This window comes from Plecotus auritus (genome assembly GCF_963455305.1).
Source record: "Plecotus auritus genome assembly, chromosome: 5".
NCBI classification, from domain to species: domain Eukaryota; kingdom Metazoa; phylum Chordata; class Mammalia; order Chiroptera; family Vespertilionidae; genus Plecotus; species Plecotus auritus.
This window is the reverse complement of record NC_137776.1, coordinates 39,683,353-39,708,743: the sequence shown is the minus strand read 5'-3', so window position 1 is coordinate 39,708,743 and position 25,391 is coordinate 39,683,353. Positions and strand designations below refer to the sequence as shown.

At 37.9% G+C, this 25,391-nt stretch overlaps 1 protein-coding gene and 1 long non-coding RNA gene across 4 annotated transcripts in view; one reads left to right on the top strand and one right to left on the bottom strand.

Annotated features, from left to right (window-relative positions):
* Window positions 1-25,391, bottom strand: part of PDE1A (phosphodiesterase 1A) — a 368,837-nt gene that overhangs the window by 210,095 nt on the left and 133,351 nt on the right. The window contains exon 1 of one of the 3 annotated variants that reach the window (XM_080668897.1): window positions 1,534-2,322. The exons of the other annotated variants lie outside the window; for them this stretch is intronic. Coding sequence (XP_080525023.1) covers window positions 1,534-1,586 — 53 coding nt within the window. The 5' untranslated portion in view covers window positions 1,587-2,322. Of the gene's footprint in view, window positions 1-1,533; window positions 2,323-25,391 lie in introns of those variants that run through there. 3 annotated transcript variants of the gene reach the window in all.
* On the top strand, window positions 1,665-25,134 carry LOC308248675. The gene is made up of 3 exons (XR_013960634.1): window positions 1,665-1,922; window positions 20,235-20,773; window positions 24,714-25,134. It is a non-coding gene; the product is annotated as an uncharacterized lncRNA (long non-coding RNA).

The window sequence follows — 25,391 nt, the reverse complement described above, 5'->3', positions numbered from 1 at the left end:
TAAGTTGCAATTTCCCAGTGAATGGCACCTAAGCCTATAATTCATCAGGAGCTAATAAGGATGAAGGACCACCTGCCTCATGGCAACAGCTCCCCAGTGGGGTAATATATTAAGATGCTGGCTAAGAGGGTCTGATTTTATCGGACACAATGTTGCCTTCCTGGAGTTCTGCAGGTGCCCGCTGTGAGTGGGACCTTGGTGGGACTGAATTTGGAATCATCTGTGCACCTGTCATGTCTTTTTGAATTCATACAAGCCCTTGGAAGAAAGTAGAAGTTAATAACATAGAACTGGGACAACTTTTCAGGAAATGTGGCAGATGGACACACATTCTGGGGGTCATTTTGAATTTTTGGTTATTACTGCCATCTCTGTATAAAATTTACAAATGCATATTTAAGTAGACACAGATTATGATTAAACCCACATGTATAGATTTCAATATAATTTATCTTCAAGTGAAGGTTATAAATGGATTTGAGCAAGAATTTTGTTTTATGCAGTAATAAAGCATATTGCTGCTATTAATAATACTATACTAATGCTTAATAAACACATAAAAATGGCCACATTTTATATAATTATATTCCTCCAGGCCCCCTCTTATTCATTATATAACAACCACAGAATGCAGGAATTCCATCCATAAACTTCTATTATCCTGTATTTAATTCCAGATCACACCAGTGACTGCAACTTGACTTTAACATTTAGTATTGTTAACTTGTAGTATCTCTGCTACGTTTAAGATATTATTTGGGGGGAAGCACAAAATTGATATATATAATTAACTTGCTTTTTAATCTTCTGTTTTAAGAGGCAGAACTTGTTTTTTCATTGTCTAGCTACTTTAAAGTTCTTAATTCACAATTCTGAATTCTAAAGTACAGAACAGGTAACTAAAGAATCAAGCGTTAAAGAGTCAATGAAGAAATTGCTGCATTCTCAGAAAGTGTCCCTCCTCACAAAATAGAACTTTAACTCAGTCCATTATACTGTATCTACCCCAGCCATAGATTCCACCACAGTGTAAAGTTTCTCTCATTGCTCTATTGTTTCCTTAACTGCTCTACAAATACTCCTGAACTCGCTGTAAAATGTACACTCTTGAACGGTAGCTATCAAGTTCAAATTTGTCTCCCCACACATTACTGCAAAAAGTTACAGCACTAGCAGCATTAAAACCTCTGAGTGTAATTAGATGAGAGAACCAAGCACAATATTTCCCATTTAGAGGGCTGAGCAACCATTAGAAACAGTGAGGGTTGCCTAATGTTTCAAAAGTTTTTTTCCAGTGCTATTTTCTCATGTGCTTGAATAGCTAATATGTTTTTAAATACATTTTGAGTTGATAAGAGCTTGTCCACAGAGTTTAAGAAAATAGAAGGACTCCTTTGGTATGCATGAAGTTACACTTTAGACACACTCTATTGCTTTGCGGTAGCTTAGTGCCAGAATTCCCAAGTTAAAAACGAAGGAGAAAAATAATTTCTCCTGATAGCCCTGAGCCACCTGGGATGTGGCATTACTTACCTAAAGATGGGTCTTTGGAGATGTTTCTTCCTGATTGTGACATGGTCATCCATTTAAAGGTGAATGTTTAACTTCTTCCTGGAAACCACTCCAGAAATCCAGGGAGGGGATGTGGAAGCTTATCCTGATCTACTGTGCTGCAAGGAGCCAGAGGGGAAAGCAGTTTCCTCTTTCTCTTTTTGGGTGCTGGGAGAAAACTTCCCTGCTCTCTGCCAGCTGAGCAGTGTGTCCATAGAGGCCACATAAGACAGGCACGTCGGGGCACTCCCCCACCGAGCAGGGTGTGCAAAAACCACCGAGAGTCACTCTGATACAGGCAAGAGGAGTGCACGGAACCCTCGGAAACAGAGCAAAACAAACAGAAAACTTCCGACCCCAGTGGCACCCAGGTAGGAGCCCCCTACGTTATCGCAGCCATGAGAGCACTCCTTCCACAAGCTGGTCAAGCTCCGAAAAGCTAAGTCCCTCCCTGTCTTTAAAACAGCCTGTTCTGAGGCTCAACTTTTTTCTTCAAAATAAAAGTTGTACAGCTGGTTCAGCAGTCCCATGTGAGTACCCTCCGAAAGTTTGTTCTGTCAAAATAAGGACTGTATACAAATTAATGAAGAAAGAAGGGCTCAGGCTGTGTGGCTGGCTCTGCTTCAAAAGAGATGATAATTATTTTACAATCTTGCCTTTACTAACACTGCATAAAGTATGGCACGACTCATCATTTTTGGCATTCGTAACCTAATAACCTACACTTGGCTGAAGTCAGAGGATGCCATTTCAACTGATAGAAGGCCATGTGAAGCTGGCCAGAGCTGCAAAAGTTTAAAAAAACACACACAAATTGCTCAATTCTAACAGTGACATTGTACCCAGATAATTGTACTCAAATGTGGCTTTCCAGCTAAGAGGGGACACTACAAAAAAAGATATGGAAAAACACACATATACACACAAACTTTTTTTTAAGTCCCCCAAACTCCCTAGGAACCTAAGGTTTTTACATTATATGATCAAATTTGAATTTATAAAAATAAAAAGAAAGTAGATATGAGAGAGAGCTGTGGACAGCTGAAAATAAATGACATTAAAAATGTTTTATTTGGAAGACATAGTCTCACACTGCAGGAACTCTTGTTCTAGTTACAGATAAGGCAAATCGTCATATTTTAATATAACTTATTTTGGAGACAGTCCTGTATTTGAATCACTAACAAAATTTCTACTCAATCAATAGTGTCAGGAGACTCCAGGCCAAAGGTTTGGTATGTAATAAAATAAACCATCTCAAAGCATGACTAAACGTTTTTTTTAAATTATACATGTAATAAATGGCGAAACACCTGAGAAACACACATACCTTTAGTTAAGTGATTCATAAAAATAAGAACCAAATGTCATGGAGGGGGGATATGATCAATAGGATCTCAATCTGTAGTTAGTACTCTCTAAATAATCCCACAGAAACAAGAACTTCTCTCCCAGAAGAAAGAGAAAGGAGGAGAAAAAATTACCAAAATATTAAATAAAGTTAATAAAAATCACATTTTAGCAGTTCTAATATATACCTTTCTTTCATTTTTCTAATGAAATCGGCCTGAGAGATCTCTGAACTAAAAATAAAATAAATGGGTTCCAGTCCTAGTTCCATCATGAACATACTGGGCCATTGTGGGAAAATTTCTTGACCTATTTGAGCCCCAGTTTTCTTGTTTGTAAAATGAAGTTATAATATTAATTGAATTTTATCTTCCTTTCAAGCTTTAATGGTACTAAAGTACTATTTCAAAATATGGTTAGTTTACTTCTTGCAAAGGAACTAGCATAAAGATAAAGATGACTGATATTTTTTAAAAACACATTATACAAAGTTATAAATAAGAAAGTTATAAATAAAATAGAAGACAACTTTATATTATATTATATTTATGTAGATATTCCATATTTACATAATGATGTCTAAATTAATGTTCTCTTCACCATCAATAAGCATCCAATCAGAGATTGACATGTGTGGGATACTGATGTTAAATCTGAAGACCATCTATATGCAAACTGATACTCAGAACTTTGGGGCAGATGCTTTGTTATAACCATATGCTTTAGCTCTCTTTGTATAATAAGGTATATTAGTAATAACATGCTCCACAGGTCTCCTGAAAGCAGCTTTGCATTTATGGCTGGCATTCAATTGCTGGACTCATGGTTTATCTATATTACTGTTAAGTTAGCATAGATACCCCTGAGGGAGGGACAAGCCAAGAGAATAATAAGCCCATCAATTTTTTTAAATTAACTTTCATTTTGTCTACTTTTGAATTAGAAAAGTGAGATGCTTTCTTCATTAGTATGATAGAAGGAACTCAAGACAAATACTAGTAAACATCTAACCAAGGTACAGTTCAAATGACAAGAAACTAAGCAATCCAACTTGAGGTTCAGAGGCCTAATTATCAGCTGCAGAACCTCAATTAATTACAGGAAATCCATAACATCTTTGATTACATTAGGTTTATATTCTTTTTGCTCTTAAGACTTAAGGTAGAAAGCTTAAATTCCCATTTACAACAAGCACTGTATTTAAACCCAATCTTAGAACCTAAAGAGCCATGAGAAAATACCAGTATGTTAAATATTCAGTTGACACAAAGAAAAAAACACATTTCCAAAATGTTTTTATTAACTTTCTCTCAAAGACCATTTAAATTTAATATTGAGAAAAAGTTTGCCTTATTCAACTGTAATATAGTATTCAATAAAATGAAAGAATATCACCAATGTTACTTAAATTATAAAAATATATTCCTTAAATTTACAGAATTTGTGCACAGGTGGGGTCCCTCTGGGTTGCCTGCAGGGATCAGGCCGAAACTGTAGTCCAACGCTGCCTGCAGCTCCTACCTGCCGCTCCCACTCACCCCGGCCCACTGTACCTGCCGTGGGCTCACACCCAATTAATTGCCAGCCATGAGCCCTGCGTCTGGCGCCCTCCCAAAGGGAGTGGCCTGCGGGATCAGGCTGAAACCGGCTCTCCAACATCCCCCGAGGGGTCCCAGATTGTGAGAGGGCACAGGCCAGGCTGAGGGACCCCACCGGTGCACGATTGGGCCAGGGAGGGACTGTGGGAGGGCTCCAGGGCATGTCCATCCCATCTCGCTCAGTCCTGATCAGCCAGACCCCAGCAGCAAGCTAACCTACTGGTTGGAGCATCTGCCCCCTAGTGGTCAGTGCATGTCATAGCGACTGGTCGACCAGTTGACTGTCTGCCCCCTGATGGTCAGTGCATGTCATAGGAAGCAGTTGAGCATCCTTAGCATATCATTAGCATATTACGCTTTGATTGGTTGTTCAGTTGTTCTGCCTTTCAAGTCTATTTGCATATTACCCTTTTATTATATAGGATAAGTGCCAAAAATACATGCAAAGGTGTAAAAATCATGTAATATTATGCCAGCCCAAGAACTGAAAAATGACTGTACAAGCTATCATTTTACCACATTAAGTCTAGGCAAATATGTCTGAGACAAAGTGTATGCTCTTTTGTTCCAATATTATGTCACTAAATACAATACCACAGGTTATAATTTAAATGGGTTTTAAATTAAGTGGAGAAGTGAGAAGAAAATACAAAAAAAATAGAATCAGATAGTATTTTAGGTTTTATCATTATATACATATGATATAATTTTAAAATTTGTAAACATGTTTGCTTCTTTCTCTCTTGCCTCTCCACCTTTCACCAAGAGAAGAGCAAGCCCTGTGTATGATTAGAGACTCTCCTACACCTAAACTCTAGTTCAGTAGTTCTCAATCTTTTTTTTTTTTTGGACACATTATATGTGAAAGATGACGTGCACGTAATACTCTCCCAGAAAGTACCTTGATGAAACCCAAAACTGTAAAATATAGGCATTGCCATAATTTTTTTACATAGCTATACATATTGCATCAGTAAAGTGAAACACTACTTAGTCAACTCTACCATGAGATGAATGGCAGGGTGTGAACTATTTCTGATGGACCAACCATAAGTCTATCCTTTTATCACTGGGCCAGAAACCACTACATATACATGAATGAGAGTAGCATTGTTTAAAAGATAACTTAAATCTGATCTATCCTTTCAAAGTTAGTCATTCACAACCTTCAGTATTTTCTCCATTTTTAAACAAATTTTCTGCTACACGTTTCACAAGTGATTACAAAGTTGGTTGATAAGTGGTGAAGCTAGAATTTGAACCCAGATGTCTCCCTCCTGAGCCTAAGCTTTTACCCCTACTTAACAGGTTGTCATGTTGTCGGGCAGCATGCTACCAAGGTCACTTGGGCTCTTTCTGGACTATATTTCCTATTCCATGAAGAAGGAGAAGCAACTAGACACTCTAATGAGTATCTATTCTTCTAATCCTCAACCCTACTTAAATATCATTTCATTGTAGGTTATGTCCCCAAAGCCAGCCTTAGAAAGGGCCTACTTATATGGAGGTGAAATAATCAATGAATATTTCTAAGATCTGAATGGAAATTCTGTTCTATTACAAAGAGCCCTGGACTAATGACAAGGAACAAACAATTAAATCCCAGATCTAGCAGCAATTTTCAACTCTCTGCCCATTTATTTCCTTAAAAATCAAACTCAGATGTTGGGCCAAATGACCTCTAAGATCCTTTTCAGCTCTGAATTTTTATGACTTTATGACTGGCACCATGAAAAAATGTCAAGTTATTTAAATTTAGTGTCCAAGCAAGAATAAACTCTGCAGTCGTTTTAGTTTTTCTTAACCACAACAAGGTCACCCATACCACCAGAATACATTTTAGCCTCACTGTTGTGAGACTAAAAATATAGCAAGTTACTATTCAGATGTGAAAATAAATTGTAGAACTTTATTTTTTCTAACTAAGCTGTTTTCCCCCTACAGCTTCAACTTGGAACTACTCTCACTGGAATGAAAGCTACAGCAAGACAGGGATTAGTGTCTGTTGTATTCCCTGTGCGTAAGAGACACCCAATCGTAATTTATTGAATGGATGACCACATGACCAAAGTTATTGTAGGGGAGCAAATTTTGCCCCCCTAAAATGTGTCTTCTTGGCATGAGGATTCTTTTAGGTTGACTCTTTTTAAAGAGCAAAAGATTCAGAATTTTTTCTGCTTACATCCCCTTTAACTGCCTAAAAATAATTTAGTAGAGAGCCTATTCCTGGAAGAGATCTATCACCAGAGATAACTACAAAGAATATGAGCCAGATGTAGTAGGCAAAGGAGCCTGGTTGGTTAAAGTCCTCTCTGTGTCCCATTGTCTCTGCATGGCATGCCAGACATTTGTTTATGAAACATTTGCTCATGCCATATTCCTGTGAATTGTTTTTCTCTTTTTTGAAGCCCTAGGGCTCCTACCCCCTACTCTTTAGATCAGGACTGGCATATAGGCTTCATTTGCCTGACTACCTATAGGTTTCATATTCTTACATAGTCCCCATATGTGCAAAATTACATTTGTTCTCTCCTGTTATTCTGTTTTATGTTAATTTGATTATTAGACCAGCTAAGGAACCTAAAAGTATAGAAGTAAAACTTTTCCTCCCTCACATGCCCACATCATCTTTTTGTGTATTCTTTTTCTAAAATCTCAGTCATATCTGATAATTGTTCAGTCTCTCATGTTTCCTCCAAATTACTGTTTGTTTTTCTTCAAGAAGGCGTCTGAGTTTATAAGAAGGTGGGCTTCTATGACTCTGTAGTGGCAAAAGAGAGCTGGCCTCAAGCCCAACCTTGCAGGTACCTTCTCTCTTCTTTGTTTTCTCTGGTCTCTGCAACAATGTCCCTTGTCTTTTGGTCATTTGGCTCCCTGTACACATCTACTGCTGAAATCTGTGCCTGATGTGTTCAGTTGGCTCAGTCTGGGAACTGTGATCATCCCTTTCTGATGGAGCCCAACCTTAGCCTTCACTGATGCTGCAGGACACTTTAAGTCTTAGTCACATCTTTCATCTGGCTCTCCACCAAGGCTGTTAACCTTTTGACTCCCCTAACCCCTTGCCATGGGCATGGTAGGGTCATGACAGATATACTAGCCCCATATCAGCTGACTTCTGAATTCCCCACTAGCCAAGCAGGACTTCTTGTGCCCTCCATCCCACATAGGCACTGAAGAAGGCTTGGGACTGGCCACACCATACCACCATTTTTATTCTGCTGTAGCTAACTCCCTAAATCACTGGGAAAATCCTCTGCTTTAAGCTTATACTTTCAACCAAACATGCTCCCTAACTTTGGAATTTCAGCTCAGAGGTAAGAGGTCAAAAAACTTTGTCCATTTTTGGCATAAAGTACCTTTTATCTGGGATCCCTTTTTCTATACTTTACCACGGCAGAAGAGGTATGCTTTCCCCATCTACTCTGTATCTCCTGGGTACCCTTTATAGTTTATTAAACTCAATAGTCAAATCTACGAGCCTGGATCATGTAAGTTAGGTAGAGCTTCAGGAATTTGGGAAACACTTTTTTATGTACACAAAGTGTGGCCTTCAGAAATATGGTCTCACTAGGAGCTCAAGGTTTTATTTAGGTATGCAAAGCCACGCTTCTTATTTGTCTTTACTTTTATCTATGATGACATTAATCTTACACCCTGCCATGCATGAAGCAGGTGGATGCCTCTGGCTGACTGGGAAAAGGTAAGTTCATATTCATCAAAATGGAGAAGAAGAAAAAAGCACATTATTCCGATTATTTTATGAAGCCTCTTACTCATTTTTTTCAGTGGGTACATAGTGAGTAAACTATACACAATATTAACATGCTGCCTTATCTGGTTCTCACCTTCCTGTACCCCTATCTCAAAACCCTGACTATTAGGCTCATTCCTCACTAGACATGCTGGTATTTTGTTCCTCAAATACTTCACAGTCTTTTTTGCCACTTCTGAATATACTGTTCCCTCTAATCTAAAATGCTTTTCCTGTTGCTCATTTCTCAGGCTTCGGCTACAGTTTCACCTCCCAAGTGAAGTGAGTCCCCTAACAACTCCATCTGAATTTCATATACCTACAGCACTGTGATCGTCTCCCTCAGAGCAAATATTATAATCAGGTGTAATTTATTTACAAATGTATTTGTTCAGTTAGTGAAAAAACCCATTCTGCTGAATGCAGTAACTGAGGAAAAGATCAGAACATCTATCTCTTCTTGACTACATTAAAAATAAACCTAGTCAAATTATACTGAAAATATATTTTTCCTCATATGTTTGTCTGTAAAAACCTAAAAATAGATTCTCACTAATATCTTGCAATGTTTCCAAACATTTTCTAATACTTATGTACGTGCTTCATCTTGAAATATTTATCATTGCACTTCAAATCAAGAATTCTAGCCAAAACCGGTTTGGCTCAGTGGATAGAGCGTCAGCCTGCGGACTGAAAGGTCCCGGGTTCGATTCCGGTCAAGGGCATGTAACTTGGTTGCGGGTACATCCCCAGTAGGAGGTGTGCAGGAGGCAGCTGATCGATGTTTCTCTCTCATCGATGTTTCTGACTATCTATCCTTCTTCCTTCCTCTCTGTAAAAAATCAATAAAATATATTTAAAAAAAAAAAGAATTCTACATATCTGAGGATAAGTACAATGGGAATATTAAAACTGACAATGCAACTGAGAATCACTTGTTAAATGGTTCTCAATTTGATCAAAAATCTTTTCTACCTTACAGGCAAAAAGCGAATTCTACCCAGTAAGTTATTTTAAACTAGGTTATCTTGTCTTATGTGTCAGCCTTAAAGTTTATTTGCCGCTTATTCAATAATAAAATACAACAGAATTTTTATTTTCTTAAGTGAATGAATAAAAACGACTGGGTTTATAGCTTTAAATAGCAATGAAAAATTGTTCCCTAAACTGGCTAACTCTTCAGCCTTGTATCAGAGTTGAGCTTTTTACTGCACAAAGTAGGAGACATTCCTCTTTGTCACTGAAGTGTAGAAGCAGGTCAGTTAAAGTTTGATTGGCTCCAATTAACACTCCTACAAGTTCTGACAGCCATCAGTGCTGGCAAACAACTTCCTTGGAATGAGGGTGACATTCTGTGAAAACATCAACAATAACAACAAAGGAAATCATTTAAAACAGATTCTCTTAGCCAAACACCCACCCATCACAGCTCAATTGAACAGGGTAATTGAGCAACATACAAATCTACTATAAAAGGAAATGACTTTTGCATAGTGGGTAGTTAAGTAAACATTGCAAAAAGAGACCTCCTTAATATAAAATTTCCGAAGTCAGAGGACTAAGAAAGAGATGGTTGAACAAGGGCTTGAAGGATGAATAGGTATTCAGTAAGCAGGCTAAGAGGAAGGGCAAGCCGAGTGCATCAGCCCTGAGCACCAGGCAACAACACGTTTCGGAGGGCACACCGTGGCTGAAGCAGTGTGCTGTGGTGCCTGCCACATTAGCCTGCAGAGTTACAGGCTCACATTATCACATGAGAGAGGTCGTGGTTGGAAAAAGTAATCAATATGACATCGCAGGTTTTTTTTAAGGAAGGAGATCTTACCCTTTGCAACAGCATGGATGGATCTGGAGAGCATTATGCTGAGTGAAATAAGCCAGTCAGAGAAAGACAAGTACCATAAGATTTCACTCATATGTGGAATCTAATGAACAAAATAAACTATCGAGCAAAACAGAGATAGACCCGTGGAGAGCAGGCTGACAGTGGTCGGGGTGGGAGACAGCGGGGCTAAGGGGGCTGGGGGTTGTGGATGGATTGAGAAAAAAGGAAAAAACTCATGGACACAGACCACAGTGTGGGGATTTCAGGGGGGAGGTGAGGGATATGGGAGAGTGGAGGAGGGTATAGGGGTGATAAATGGTGAGACTTGGCTTGGGGTGGTGAACACACAATACAGTGTACAGATGATATGTTATGGAACTGTGCACCTGAAAACCTGTATGATTTTGTTAACCAGTGTCACCACAATAAATTCAATAAAAAGGGGGAGAAAAAGGAATGTGGTTCAGAGGTTTCCATTATTCCCAAAACATGCCAAAAATGTTCTTATTCACAATTCTTTAGTCAGTGGAGAGTTGTCCAAAGGTACTTAGTTGCATGCTGAGACTCATTTAGTTTCTCTGCAGCTCTGAAACCCAGCTCTGAATCCCAGCTCTGAATCCCATCACTAAATCATTAACTTAGCTTCAGCACTGAGTCATCCTTACCAGCTTTCTTCCATATTTTAAGCTTGGTTTCAACATGACTCTAAATTCAATTAGTAGTTGGTTTTGTTGTTCTTTTTTAAGTCTTTCTTAAGCTTCCAGTAATGCCTATGAATAAATGTGCAGAACTACCATCAAAAATGAATCGAATCAATGTCAGTAAATGGAAAATTCCTAAAGGCTAACCTATTGACTCTCTGAGCTTTTAGAATTAGACAGCGATAGAGATAATCATGACTCACACTGCCTTTGAATAGAAGCAGCTACTCAGTTTGCCAAGCTCGGTAGTATGGGTAAGAGGTTCTGCTTAATGACTCGTGTATAGAAATGAGTCACTACCCCGTTACCTTTTTAAAACAAAAATGAGTTATTAGCAGAAATAATAAATACAGACCACATTTATTTGTGCCCTTACATCCATTCATGCCTCATTTTAGCTTCAGCTTTTTTTTCTGCATCTACTGACTTTTCCCCACTCCATATCCTTTGAAATGATTGATCTATTCTTCCCACTCTAAGCTTATTCTTCTTGTTACTATCTTATTTTTCATATAAATATATCATTCACATCAACTCTTCTATCATATGCAATAGTTACCATAATTTGTACATTCATTTAGTTAAACTCTAAGTTTAAATTCTATACAGGATTTAAACCGACCAGTGAACGTTTTCCCAAGCCCAACACCAGACACGTTATCTACTGCATCATCTGACACAAGGCCCAATCCCTAACAGAATATTGGAAATCAGTCTGTTTTAGAAATTCTGCACCTTTTTTAACATTATAAACTTCCATCCCCTCTCTGAGGTCAATGGCAATCTTCCCTCATCTTTTCTTTTCTCCAGCTGGCCCAGTGGAAGGTGTTGGAGCAAGAGAGTTGACATGTATTTATTAGTCATTTGCTACATGTTAGGTACAATAGTTTATATTTCAGTTAATTTTACATAACACACTTGGAAGGTAGGTCCTCTTACCTTCAAGTCACATTCAATGTAACCAGACCAGAGAAAAATTCTGTAATTTGTCAAAGTTTATACATACTAGGATTTGAATTCAGTTCTATTTGATACAAACATCTTGGTCTTACTAACACTGCCTCTCTGTGATCATAATCTTAGTTTTAATAGCAGCCTTAAGGAAAAAGGCATCCTGATGGACTATATTTTAAAAAATATAATTCTATGATCATTTGAATTAGGTTGAGTTCTAACAACAATTCAAACTTGATTTCAGAGACACATTGATTTAGATAATTCTCACAATAGAAGACTCACCCATTTACAGATCAGTGAACCAAAAAGAAAAAAAAAGCAGAAAATGAAATATGGACACTTTAAACTTTACCACTTGTTTGCTGTATAATCTTTATCAAATAAAAGGGGATAAACAAAATTTTTGGTTAAAACATTGCTGAGAAACCCCAGAAAAAAATCATGTCAGAATAAATATGTAAATGAAGCTGAGGTTATATCTCCAAAATACAGAATGGATCTCCAGCACTGAGGTGTGTGTCTATACTATAATTCCCTCTTTAAAATCATATCCACAGAAACCCATGCCATTAAAAAATAGTTTATTAATTATAATTGCCTATCCCCTTTTAAAATCACATTATGAAATATTCATCTTCACAGAAAAGACGGCTGGATGGACTTGTAAAGCTCAGAGTTGCCTATGAGATTACCTAGCTCCTATATTCCACTACACGGATAATATTGGTAACTGCTGCCATTTACTGAGCAGGTACTATGTGAGGGGCACAGCTGAGTACTCCACAAACCCATTACATTGAATTCTCCTGACAACAATTAGTATCTCTATTTTAGAGACAGCTAGTATTGAACAACTGGAAATTACAAAGCAAGGATCTGAGCCCACTTCTGCTTTCCCCCATAGCTCATGAAGTAAAATGCTAGTGCCACCCAAGACTGGGGCCATCTAATATAATTCACTTCAATTCCCTTCCTCTGTTCCTCACAATCATTTTATGCTTTTATTTGCACTTTCTTCTTTTGCTCCTGTTTCATAAACGATTTTTTTTTCCAATGATGGGCTCCAAATGTCATTATTGATTCCAACCTTCTTAAATGTGTGAAGATTCTGAACTCACTTTCCTCAGTTGTTCTGCAAATACAACATTCCTGCTGTTTTGAATATATAGATTGTTTCAATATTTTTTTACCTTGAGGTAATGACTTATTTGTTATAAATAGAATCACAGACCTTCAAGGTCAAGTTATTCACCCTCCCAACCACTGTAGAATTATTCTTGCTTTTCCTCTCAAAAATGGCTTACCCCTTGAGCTGGAGGAAGTGAGTCTGCTGTTCACTTGCTCTCCATCCCCAAGAACTTCTTATAACATGAGAATTTCATCTTGTTCAATGTTGCCTGTGTTTAGAGATAGAGGCTTTTCTTATACTAACTTCTTTACCAGGTATAAAAACAAAGAAACAACAATCTGTTCCAACAATGAAGGGGAAATTGGCTGCATTGGACTTATTGAGGAGTGATGTTTGGTATCAAATGTAGCCATTGCTAATGCATATTCAATGGGGAAATATACTAGATAAAATTTTGCCTTATATATTACCTTTAAACATAACATGACTTAATTTCACTGGTCAGTATGACAAAGAATATACCAGGCGTTCAGAGTACAAAGATTATTAAGACACAGGCCCTCTCCTGAAGAAGCTCAAGTATAAAAGGAAATAAATAATCTACTTTTAAAAGTAATTTTAATACAATTCAATAAGTGGAATTATAAAATAAATAAAGAGAAACAAAAGAAGTTCAGAGGGAGAGAAAAAGAAGACTCATAGAGGAAATTATTCTGTTTAAACAAGGTTTATCCAGTGATTAGAAGTTCACCAGGGCAAATTGTTTGCTGAAAAGAATAAGTTGAGAAAGTCCAGTCAAAGGAAGATGGAAATAACACAAAAGCATGAAATACCATAGTGTTCAGGAACTGGAAGTCACCTTGATATGAGTGAGGAGAGCGGCAGGAGATAAAGCTGGAAAATTTGACAAAGGCCAAATCATATGTGCCATACGGTGAGCTTAGGCTCTGCCCATTAGGCAATGAATAATCACTGGTAGCTACAGTCAGGGAAATGGCACCTTCATATTTGCAGTTTTGGAAGATCTCACTGATAAAAGTGTGGAAGATATTTTTTAAAAGAATAAGTCTTACCCTAGCTGGTTTGGCTGTGTGGATAGAGCACCAGCCTGTGGACTAAAGGGTCCCAGGTTTGATTTGGCCAAGGGCACATGCCTGGGTTGCTGGCTCGATAGCCCCCCCCCCAGTAGGGGGCATTCAAGAGGCAGCCAATCAATGATTCTCATCATTGATGTTTCTATCTTTCTATCCCTCTCCCTTCCTCTCTGAAATCAACAAAAATATATATATTTTTTAAAAGAGTAAGTCTTGGTGCAGGAATATCAGTAAATGATCTGTTAGAGTAATCTTGGAGAAAGATGAAAGTGGCCTGAAGCAAGGCAAAGTCATTAATTAGAAAAGAGAGAGGCTATTCAAGGTACTAACACATATAAAGCATAGGGCTTAGTGAAAAATTGGATATACTGAATAAAAAGAAAAGGATTGAGACAACACTTTCATTTCTGGTTTCATATCTAGGTGGATGGTATATCACCACCACCATCTCGGAAGACCTAGATAATAAAAAATAATAATAATAATAAAATTGTTTTTAAAAGTGTGATCAAAAGGTCATTGGTGGGGCACAATGAGTTTGCAGCAACAAAGGATGGCCCAAGTGGAGATGTTTCATGGGCAATTAGGTTTTCTTTCTTTCTTTTTTTTTTTTAAATATATTTTATTGATTTTTTTACAGAGAGGAAGGGGAAAGGATAGAAAGTTAGAAACATCGATGGGAGAGAAACATCGATCAGCTGCCTCCTGCACAACTCCCACTGGGGATGTGCCTGCAACCAAGGTACATGCCCTTGACCGGAATCGAACCCGGGACCCTTCAGTCCGCAGGCCGACGCTCTATCCACTGAGCCAAACCGGTTATGGCGGCAATTAGGTTTTCAAATTATGGGAGAAAAGAAAGAAGTCAGTTATAGAGATAGTTTGTGTCTCAGGGAGGGGAGGTATCCTATCCTCCTATATAATAAAAGCCTAGTATGCAAATTGACCAAACAGCAGAACGACCAACTAAATGACTGGTCGCTATGACATGCACTGACCACCAGGGGGCAGATGCTCAATGCAGGAGCTGCCCGCAGCCCACAGGCCCCAGGCCAGCCAAGGCAGGTGCCAGCAGGGGCTCCCCGATTATCCCACCAGTCACCCCGCAGAGGGAGGCAACCGGCAGCTGTGGCAGGGGGTGGGGCTGGCAAGCAGGCAGTGCCAGGTTGGCCAAGGTGGGTGCCAGCGGGGGCCCCCCTGATCGCCCACCAGTCGCCCCACAGATTGGCCCTGATCACCGGCCAGACCTAGGGACCCTACCCATGCACAAATTGCATGCACCAGGCCTCTAGTTACTACATAAATATAAAACTTTGAATGTGGATGGTATTGCTCAGAGTTGGTTTGAGCAGGGAATAGTATCCAGTGAAGATGTCTGAGAGATTGGAGAGTCAGGAGAGAAAGTTTGTACTACAACAAAAGTGAAAAGAATATTAGGAGAAAGGTGTCACTGGTTAAAGGGGCAAAACAATTAAGAAGAAAAATAACAGAAATGTTTTCATTAATGCTGGCAATATGGAAGCCACCAGTGACCTGATGAAAGCAATTTCTGTGCTGGAACAATTATATGGTCGGTAAGACAAAAGTTCTGAAACCAAGGAAATCATAGAGATTGGGAATTTTTCTGAGTAGGTAGACCAAACTCACTTCAGTTAATGCTGCCTATGGAAATAAATATAAAGGGGAGATACAGGTTAACTGGGTAAATATTTGGGGTTGCAGGAAGAAGACTATCTGTTTACATGACAACAGTTTGCTTCAAGAAAATGTTTTGGTTTTGGTTTTGGTTTGCTTTGGTTTGTTTTCCTAATTTAATGCCTTGATTTCAAATGTCCAAGGAATGTTTTCTTTTGGGAGACATGTGTGGGAACTCAACAGAGATACGAATCTAAAAAAGGATCAGGACAAAGTTGCCTATGTCTTCTTCAGCTTGGCATTCACTTGGATAACCTTTTTCATGGTTATTTTTATTTATAGAAGCCACAGTCTATCTCTTGTCTCTTCATCTTTCTTATAGGTTTCACTTCCAAGATCCCAGTTTTTCCATTTTAATTTCTGGATATTCAAGTCTTAAACTACAGCAACCATCTAGAGACAGTGTTCTATGCGTTTTCTTCTCATCCTGATATTTATAAATACTTAACTGTTATGCTCCGCTGTTTTAAAATGATATTGTGAGCCAGATAACCTGACAAAGAAATCAAATCTGCTCATGTATTAGCAGATGATAAATATCTGCTACTATATTCCAGGATATAATGATCAGAAACTCTAAAGTTAAAAGTAATTATGATAAATTGATTAGATGCTATTTAGTTATAGGTGCCTTATAAAGCATACCATATATTCAGCTATCTGTTCTTTCTAACTATATGTAGGTATATATATTCCCATTTAATTCTAGTAAATGCCTATTTGTGCCTTTATTCATGCAAAAAAAATACTTGACATATTTTTCCATCATTAAATAAAGATAATTCAGGTAAAAATAATACTCTTTTGGGAAATAAATTAACAGTATCTAGCCCAGCCAGCATGGCTCAGTGGTTGAGTGTCGACCTATGAACCAGTAGGTCACAATTCAATTCCCTGTCAGGGAACATGCCTAGATTGCGGGCTTGATCCCCAGTGTGGGGCATGCAGGAGGCAGCCGATCAATGGTTCTCTTTCATCATTGATGTTTCTATTTCTCTCTCCCTCTCTGAAATCAATACAATTATATTTAATAAATAAATAAGTACAATACGCATTTAACTTTATTGTACTTATAAATAATAATATATATGTGCATGTTTAATTACAGATATATGGATAGAGAGAGTGAGAGAATGATAAATGGAGTAAAACATAAACAATTGTGCTTAGAGTTCTTTTCACTATTTTTCTTTAACTTTAAAATTATGTTAAAATAAAAAGTGTTTCTTAAAAGTTTGTTACAACTTTAAATTTGAAATTATATTGAAATAATAGACATTGAAAAGTCAATGTATAATTGAGTTTTAATTTTAATGTGGAAATGGGCATTATCTTTAAGTTTTGTACCTTACAATAAATTTTATAATAAAATTTGCTATATCAAAACTATCATGATACCATTTTTCAGAGGCAAGGTTGAAAACTTTGGAAGATTACATGTGCATAGTTTATGTTCACAATGATTTAAAGATCAAACAACCAGTTATAAATAAAATGAGTAATCTACAACCCTGGCTGAGTTGGAAGCCCAACCAAAATGTTCTCTCTTCACAGAGGTTTCCGTAAGCTATTCAAGTGAAAATGATCTTCCAATTCTTGACTCATAGAACATTGTTCCTCTGACTTTTCTAAGACATATAAAACCTTCTGTCTTGGATAGTACTTATGTATATATATATTACCTCTGACAATGAGTTAAATAAAACTGTTTAAAGGTAAAATTCCCATTTGCTTAAACTCTTTCAATGGCTCCCAAATGCCCTCAAGATGATTAAACTCTTAAATATAATTTTAATGTAAATTTAACATAATATTAAAGTTTCATATATCATATATATTATAAATTTTAATATATCTCTCAAAATCTCCCCAGTCACTCATCTACCACATAGACATACAATGCAGCATTCAGCTATATTGTATTACTCTTAGTTTACCCAGATCATAATGTTCTGTCTTCAGAAATTTACAGTTTCTTCAAATTCATTCCCCAGTTATTTCCTGCTTACCATTCAACCCTCAGTGTGGATAACTCTCTTGTTTCTGAAAGCCTTTCCTGGGAACAAGTCTGAGATAGATAGACATTCCTTCTCTCACTGTTGAGCACTCTCACTTCCACTTCCAAGGCATTTACAGCTTCATTGCAATAGCTCTTTTACTTCTTTTGGTACACCATCAACTATAACTTATCTACCCCATTTTGCATTGAGGAAATCACTCATCTCTGTATTTCATAAATTTCATTAACACTGCCTTATATAAAGTAGGTTGGCAATGACTAAATACATACCTATAGCATACTTTTGCAAAATGCTACCTATAAGTTTTGGGGTGAAATCTCTTATTCCCTTGTTCTGTTCACTCAGAAGGCCTGTAAGCCATGACAGTTCAGTAGAAATGGGCATACTTAGCACCAAGACCTTGACTTCTATATACCATTCTGTACTAAAAAAAAAAGGGTTTAGCTACCTATCATCTATCCACATATACATACATGCAAATGTAATTTATATAACTATTTCTTTCCTAGAGAATGTCTTAGTATTTAATTTAGTACTCTTATTCTCCTTTTTGAATAGAACAAGGAAAAAAAGAATGGAAAAGATAGCTAACCCTTTGGGGTTTAGTATGCTAAAACAGTCTTGAGATACACAAGTTAAACTTGGCATACTTTGGATCTGAGCCAAAAATTGTTTTTATTGGCTGTGGAAAATGGAATTTTAGACTATGTTGGGCCACACTATAATTGTGTTTGGAAATGCATAATGTGATGGTTGAGATTTCAGTGTGATTAAATGAGTTTATGTATGCTGGAAAGTGATTGTATTTTTCTTAGCACTTAAGGCTAACACAGACTAAAAACAATGGCGTTTAACTTCTTAAGACCATTTACTGAAGATATAGGAATATGAATATTTGCAAATGACAATGAGGAAATATAAAGGAACTTCCTTCTAAATATTAAAATCTCAACAAGGTTGATAGAATGGCCTAAAACCTGCTTTTTATTGGTATAAAAACAACAGTATAAAAGCACTTCGAGTAAATAGTTTGCCCTAAGCTATCTTCTCAAAATAAACATTCCATTACCCATCTGACATAGACTCAAATGACATTGTTTTGTTTCTAAGCAAGATTATTTTTTCTAAGGTCCATGAATGTTGGTGATTCCCTTCAGGAGAATTGAAACCTATAAATATTGTTTTAGGGAGTTGATCTGGGAGTTTAAAGGAAAATATTTTGCACCAATAAAAATCAAATTAGCTTCAGTGAGAAAACTATACAAGAGAGGAAAAATCCATAGCACAAGAATATATTCCAACTGTTTTGGCAATATTGAGAGGCGAAATACTATATAGCTTTAATATCATTAGTTAGGTTAGTTTCTGCTTATGGCAATAATAATTTAAACATTTCCTGTTTCATTCCTGCCCAATATTGTTTTTTCCATTATTGCAGTGCAAATGGAAACTTGGGCTGGTTTAAAGATTAGTTTGCTGGCATAAAACTTTACTTGCCTCTTAAGAGTATTTTCTTAAACCCTCAATCATGACTTGATATTTTAAAATTTTCAATGTGGTCAAGGGCCTTTAGCATCAAAACAAAATTTCATCTAAGCTTGTTAGGCAATTAGTTATAGTAGAAGTGATAGCATGCTGGGCCATGAATATTCAATATTTATCACTATTTAAAATGTTAATGTGCAAGATAAAAGTTCATGTGTAATCCTACTTAAAATGCAAATATGCCAGATAAAAATACAAGTATGTTTTTCAATTAATTTGAATTTAAATGATAGTCATGGCATCATATTTATATCATCTCAGCTTTTATTATTAAATTAACACTTTAATATAAAAGCATCAATAAATTAATTAAAAAGTAAAATGGTTAGCAATGCTTTCCTCAGAATATCTTATAGTATCTTAAATGTTTACCTGACCTGCATCACATGAAATGTTTAGTTCAAGTGATTAAATGTCACTTTTATGTACCTTTAAATTAATCCCTCTCTGGTATAAACAGCATGAAATCTCTGAAATGGCCTATTTTGGTTAGAATCGCAGCTCCTCTTCTAACAAGATGCATTATTTTTTGGAAAGTTATTTGAAATATTTAAGCTTCTATTTCCTTAGCTGCAAAGAAGTGATAATAGTTATGATTACCTCATGGGGTTTTTGTGCTTTTTAAATGAAACTATATATATTACACTTAAGTGCCTAATACATGGTCAATCTGCACAAAATAATTAATTGTTAATTTTAATATATATAAAATTAGAATTACACTTAAAATTCAGTTAAGTTTAAAGGACAACCTTTTGAAAAGTGTTTACCTTGAGGGATTTTTATTCTATCACAGTTCCTAAACCACGGTTTTCATATATGTATGTGTGTATGTGTATTCCCTACCCTTCCTCTATTATAGAAGCTCTTTTATATAAGCTCCAAATCTCACTGCTTCTTTGGATGTTTGCACTTTTTTGTGTGTGTGATGCCCCATGCAAGTAAAATTTAAAATTAATAAAGTTAGTTATCTTTCTCTCCTGTTAATCTACTTATTGTCACTTTCTTTCATAGACCCAGCTATCAAACCCAGGAGGGTAGAAGGAAAGTCTTTTCACCCCTCCCATACATACACCTGCATATTCTTTGCTCATATTTTACATATCCCTTTTTATGACAAGGTACTGCTTCCTCATAAGTTTTAGTTTCCTCGTTACTAAATATTCCCAGAAAAAACTGCACTTAGTTTTGACGTCCTAATGTCTCATGTCATCTACTAGTATGATTTCCGAGTGAGTGAAAGAGAGACATGCCCACCTAAGGAGACCGTATCAGAATCAGCTGGGACCTTTTACAGAGTAGCTGTATACCTGATGTCCCCCCAGACTTCTTCCCATTCCCGCCAATTTCCAACACCTCTCACCAACCCTCCCTACCACCTGTTTGGTTCACAAAAAGCCCTCTTTCCTGGTGGCACTGTATATCACAAGTAGAGAGGAAGAGAAAATGCATCCTGGAGACCACCACCAAATAAGGAGCCTTATACTTCTCAGGAAGGATAATAACTTCTGCAGACTTTGAGACTGTCTAGCAGCTATGGTTACCTTGCTGAGGTAAGTAATGATAAGAAGGAAGCAAGGGGAGTTAGACATTGTTAAGCATGGTCAGCTGGGGAGCATGAGGATGTTTGCTTCACCTGGAAGCTAAAGCTTAATCCTCCCTTCCACCATGTGGGAAGCAGCTGCCCTCCCCTACAGGATTGTGGGGAGTGAAGGAGAGCATGGGGAGGTAAAAACTTGTGCAACAGAAGTGAAAATGGCACCGGGGAGGTGCTTGACCATAAACGCCTGTCAGTCTAACCTGGGAAAGGGATCATTGGTCAGGGGGATGGACCCATCAGAAGCCCTCCGAAGCTTCAGAGGTTGATTGGTTATTTTGAAAAAGCTCCTGGTTTTTCTCAAGCCCAAGATAATATAAACCAGGCAAAATAAAGAATTTCTTCTTTTTCTTTCTTTCTCTCTTCTCTTCCCTTCCCTTCCCTTTCCTTCCCTTCCCTTCCCTTCCCTTCCCTTCCCTTCCCTTCCCTTCCTTTCCCTTCCCTTCTCTCTCTCTCTCTCTCTCTCTCTCTCTCTCTCTCTCTCTCTCCCTCCTCTTCTCTTCTCTTCTCTTTTCTCCTCTCTCCTCTCCTCTGCTCTCCTCTCTTCTCCTCTCCCCTCTCTCTCTCACTCTCATGGTAACCTGCACTCACCCCGTGTATTCACATGCTCTCTATTGCCCACCCTGTGACACTCACCCGTTGGCTCACCCAGGAGAACTCAACCATACCGTCTAGCAGCTATTGGGGCCAGCAGTAGACCAAATGGGCTCCAGAGGACTAAGCTATAATAGGAAACAAACTCTGGGTTTTGTCTTGGCCTTGATGAAGACAAGGTTGAACTTTTCCATGGCAGGATGGAAGAAGATGGGACATTTGGGAATGCAGAAGGGGAACTCCTCTGATTTTGCATCACAAATAAATTATCTTGCCACACCACAATCTCCTGTGCGTGGGTCCATTAATTCTTTCCTCACAAGCCCATGTAAGAACCTAATTTCCACTGACAACAGATCCATTCTTTCCAGATCAAAGGCCATCTCTTCAATGATATTTTCCCTGATGCCCCTACTCTCCTCCTTCTCTGAAAAACCACAAACCTTACCTATACTTTCTTATGACCAGTATGTCTTTCCTACTATGCTCTTATGCATTGTAGATAAGAGCTTGATGAATGGATGAATGAATATCAACTTTTCTCTTTGAATCCTTTCCAAACTGTTTAGACAACCTTGTGCTTCAGAGCTCTGTTCATATCCTATCTAATAAAAGAGTAATATGCAAACTGACCATCACTCCAACACACAAGATGGCCGCCCCCATGTGGTCAAAGATGGCTGCCCCCATGTGGACACAAGATGGCCTCCACAAGATGGCCAGCAGGGGAGGGCAGTTGGGAGGGACCAGGCCTGCAAGGGAGGGCAATTGGGGGTGACCAGGCCTGCGGGGGAGGGCAGTTAGGGGTGACCAGGCTGGCAGGGGAGGGCAGTTAGGGGCAAACAGGCTGGCAGGGGAGCAGTTAGGCATCAATCAGGCTGGCAGGGGAGTGGTTAAGGGGTGATCAGGCTGGCAGGCAGAAGTGGTTAGGGGCAATCAGGAAGGCAGGCAGGCGAGCAGTTGGGAGCCAGCAGTCCTGGATTGTGAGAGGGATGTCTGACTGCCCAGTAGGATCGGGCCTAAACGGGCAGTCGGACATCCCTCGAGGGGTCCCAGATTGGAGAGGATGCAGGCTGGGCAGAGGGACACCCCCACCCTGCACAAATTTCATGCACCGGGCCTCTAGTTCTGTTATAAGGGTATTTGCTGATTAGCATTGACCCTGGACAACTTTTTGACATGATGAGGCTAGATCACAAGCTTTTCTTGAAGCTCTGGCTGTATCTCCCAGATTGTGAAGCTCTTTGTCCAAGGCCCTGGGTGTCATAGCTGTTTCCCCAGATCCAGAGGCACGTCATATGACCCTAAGCTACACTGGCACATTTTAGCACTACAGATGAGCTCAGTGAACCTTCTTCTAATTATACTACTCCTTGGCTTTCCTAATATTTCAAGCTCCTTACACTCATGCTTGGCATATTGGGTGTGCTCAGTAACATGACTTTCTTCCTTTCTTATTTTAAACCATTGGAATCATGTTGGAGCATAAGGTTCCAATTAAAATTTTGAAAACAATGTAATTTGCTTAATCTTATCATTTATGTCATTTTTTTTCTCATATTGAAAGTAGCCTTTAAAGATAGGGAATTTTGAGTTACCTGTGAATTATTCTTTTCAACTTACAGGGTTCCCTTTTTGAAGTCTGATTTACAGGTACCCTGAAACTCCATAATTGTTAACCGTGTCATTTACCACCCAGCAAAAATTATGGGCTTTTTGGCTATAAAAATTCTAAAGAATTTCAGATGTTTAGAACTGAAAGAAAAAACTTCAAAGGCATTCCAAAACAGCTTTCTATTCTTTCCACATTACATCCCAAAACACTATCAACCACTGCTAATGACTGTGCATGCCAGCCAATTTTCACCTACGAACAAATGTATTAACTTACAGTTCCTTTCAACAAAGTTCTATATTAGTTTAATTTAGTGGAATTTAGTGGCTGAAATCTAAATGATTTTTTTAATTTAAAGGCTGTATGCACTAGAGCTGTCATAATCTATTCTGATTTCATTCGATGGCAGGTGTTAGTATGAAAAGGTACTTAAGATATCATCTAGTTCAGACTCTTTATTTCCCTCTGGGAACACTGAGGACACAAGACATACTAAAGCAGTGTCCTTTTTTTCTAATCCACAAATTTGAAGTTAATTCTCTGTATTTTCAAATATAATTTTATATTTAAAATAAATAACTATTGGAAGCTGATAGAATTAACCTGCTATCTACAGGAACACACAACATGCGTGCGCGCGCGCGCGCGCACACACACACACACACACACACACACACACACACACACACACCAGGAATCCTTCAAGAGCTTCTTAGGATACTAGTCTGTCAGGCCTGGTCGTAATCCTGTAAATGAAATGTATCACAAAATGATAACATACCAAAATGTGGGAATGTCCCTGCCAAATATGTAGACTGAGCCAGGAAATACATAACCCCGACCCCCAAAAAGCAAATGAAAAGATCATCAACTTAGCTCCCCCCCAAAAAAAGTGAAACCTCAGTCAAAGATTCATTCAATAACATTAATAGTGAAAAGAATAAAGAAAAACCTTCCTTCCCCTCATGACCTCTTCCCCACTCCTTCAGCAAAGGAGTGTTTTGATGTTTAAATATTGCCCACAGCAATTCTAGCTGAAAGGATGAAGTGCATCTGTCTGATTTTTATATTATACAGGTTTGTTTTCCACAGTAACTGAGAGGCACTCAATACTCACTCTTTGGCATTTTCATTTTTATTTTTATTACAGAGCAGGATCATAAAGTGCAACTATTCATAAAATCTGATGTAAAAAGGACCTGAGTGTAAATGCTGGTTTTGCCACTCACCAGTATTTTGACCTTGGATAATTCTCTCATCTCTGTAACTCATTTCCATATTTATTTAACAGACTTGACAATAGTAATTCCTTTATAAAATTGCCCTAATAATTAAATGGACTCACAGTAGATTTTGACAACTATATAGTATATGCAGTATTTAAATTGTTAAAAATGTTTAGACTTCAGCCATTATGCCCCACTAAATTAAACCAACTTAAATAAATCATGTAAAGGATTTAAATACTGACCACCACATAAAATATGTTAGCTAAAATTACTTTTACCTTAAAGCCTTGCTGTCAGATAATTTAGTAAGATAATTTAGACATACATTTGTGAACACTGTGCCTGGTACATGGTAAGATAAATATTGGCTTTGTTCATTATTGTCATCATTAATATCATTGGCACTATCTTTAATTTCTCCTGCTGCCAACCATGTTCTCTTTTTTTCTGCCTCACAGGAAATGAAAGTCTCCTCAAGCAAATATCATATCTTCAAAAGATTTACTAACTGGAGAGAATAATGGAATGGACCAAAGGAACAAAAATGGAAGGAATGGAGACACAAAATGCCAAGTTGAGCCAGAAAGTTTCCAGTTGGAGAAACAAGCTACCAAAGCTTCCTTGAGTGGAATTCAGGACTGGCCCATTTATGACTCCACCTCAATACAGGTGCACTGCTAGCCTGGGGGCCAAGAACTAGGCATTTACCCATGAAAGTGAATTTGTAGGCTCATGGCAGGAAACAATATGCCAATAACACCAAGATAGCTCTCAAAAATACGTTCTAATAAAATGAACAACATTACTAGGGAAATGAAAATCTCCTGCAGTGTGATCAAATAAAAAACTGGTTAAGGTCAAATCAGGCTCATCTCTTCTAATGATTTGTTATGTGTGTTTTTTCAAATTTCCAAAGGGTCAGACTTCAGAAATTATAATTTATTCATCAGAGAGATATTACATTAAGATTATAGTATGTGAGGTCTGCGCCATCTTGATCCGGAAAGTGGAGCTTATCTGAAGCCTGAGAATCCACAACTGCGGCACCCCAGGAACAGCTGCGAGCCCCAGAACAACGCTCCCCAACTGGCGCAAGCACACGGGTTCAGAGAAGCTCTACACTCCACCACGGAAAG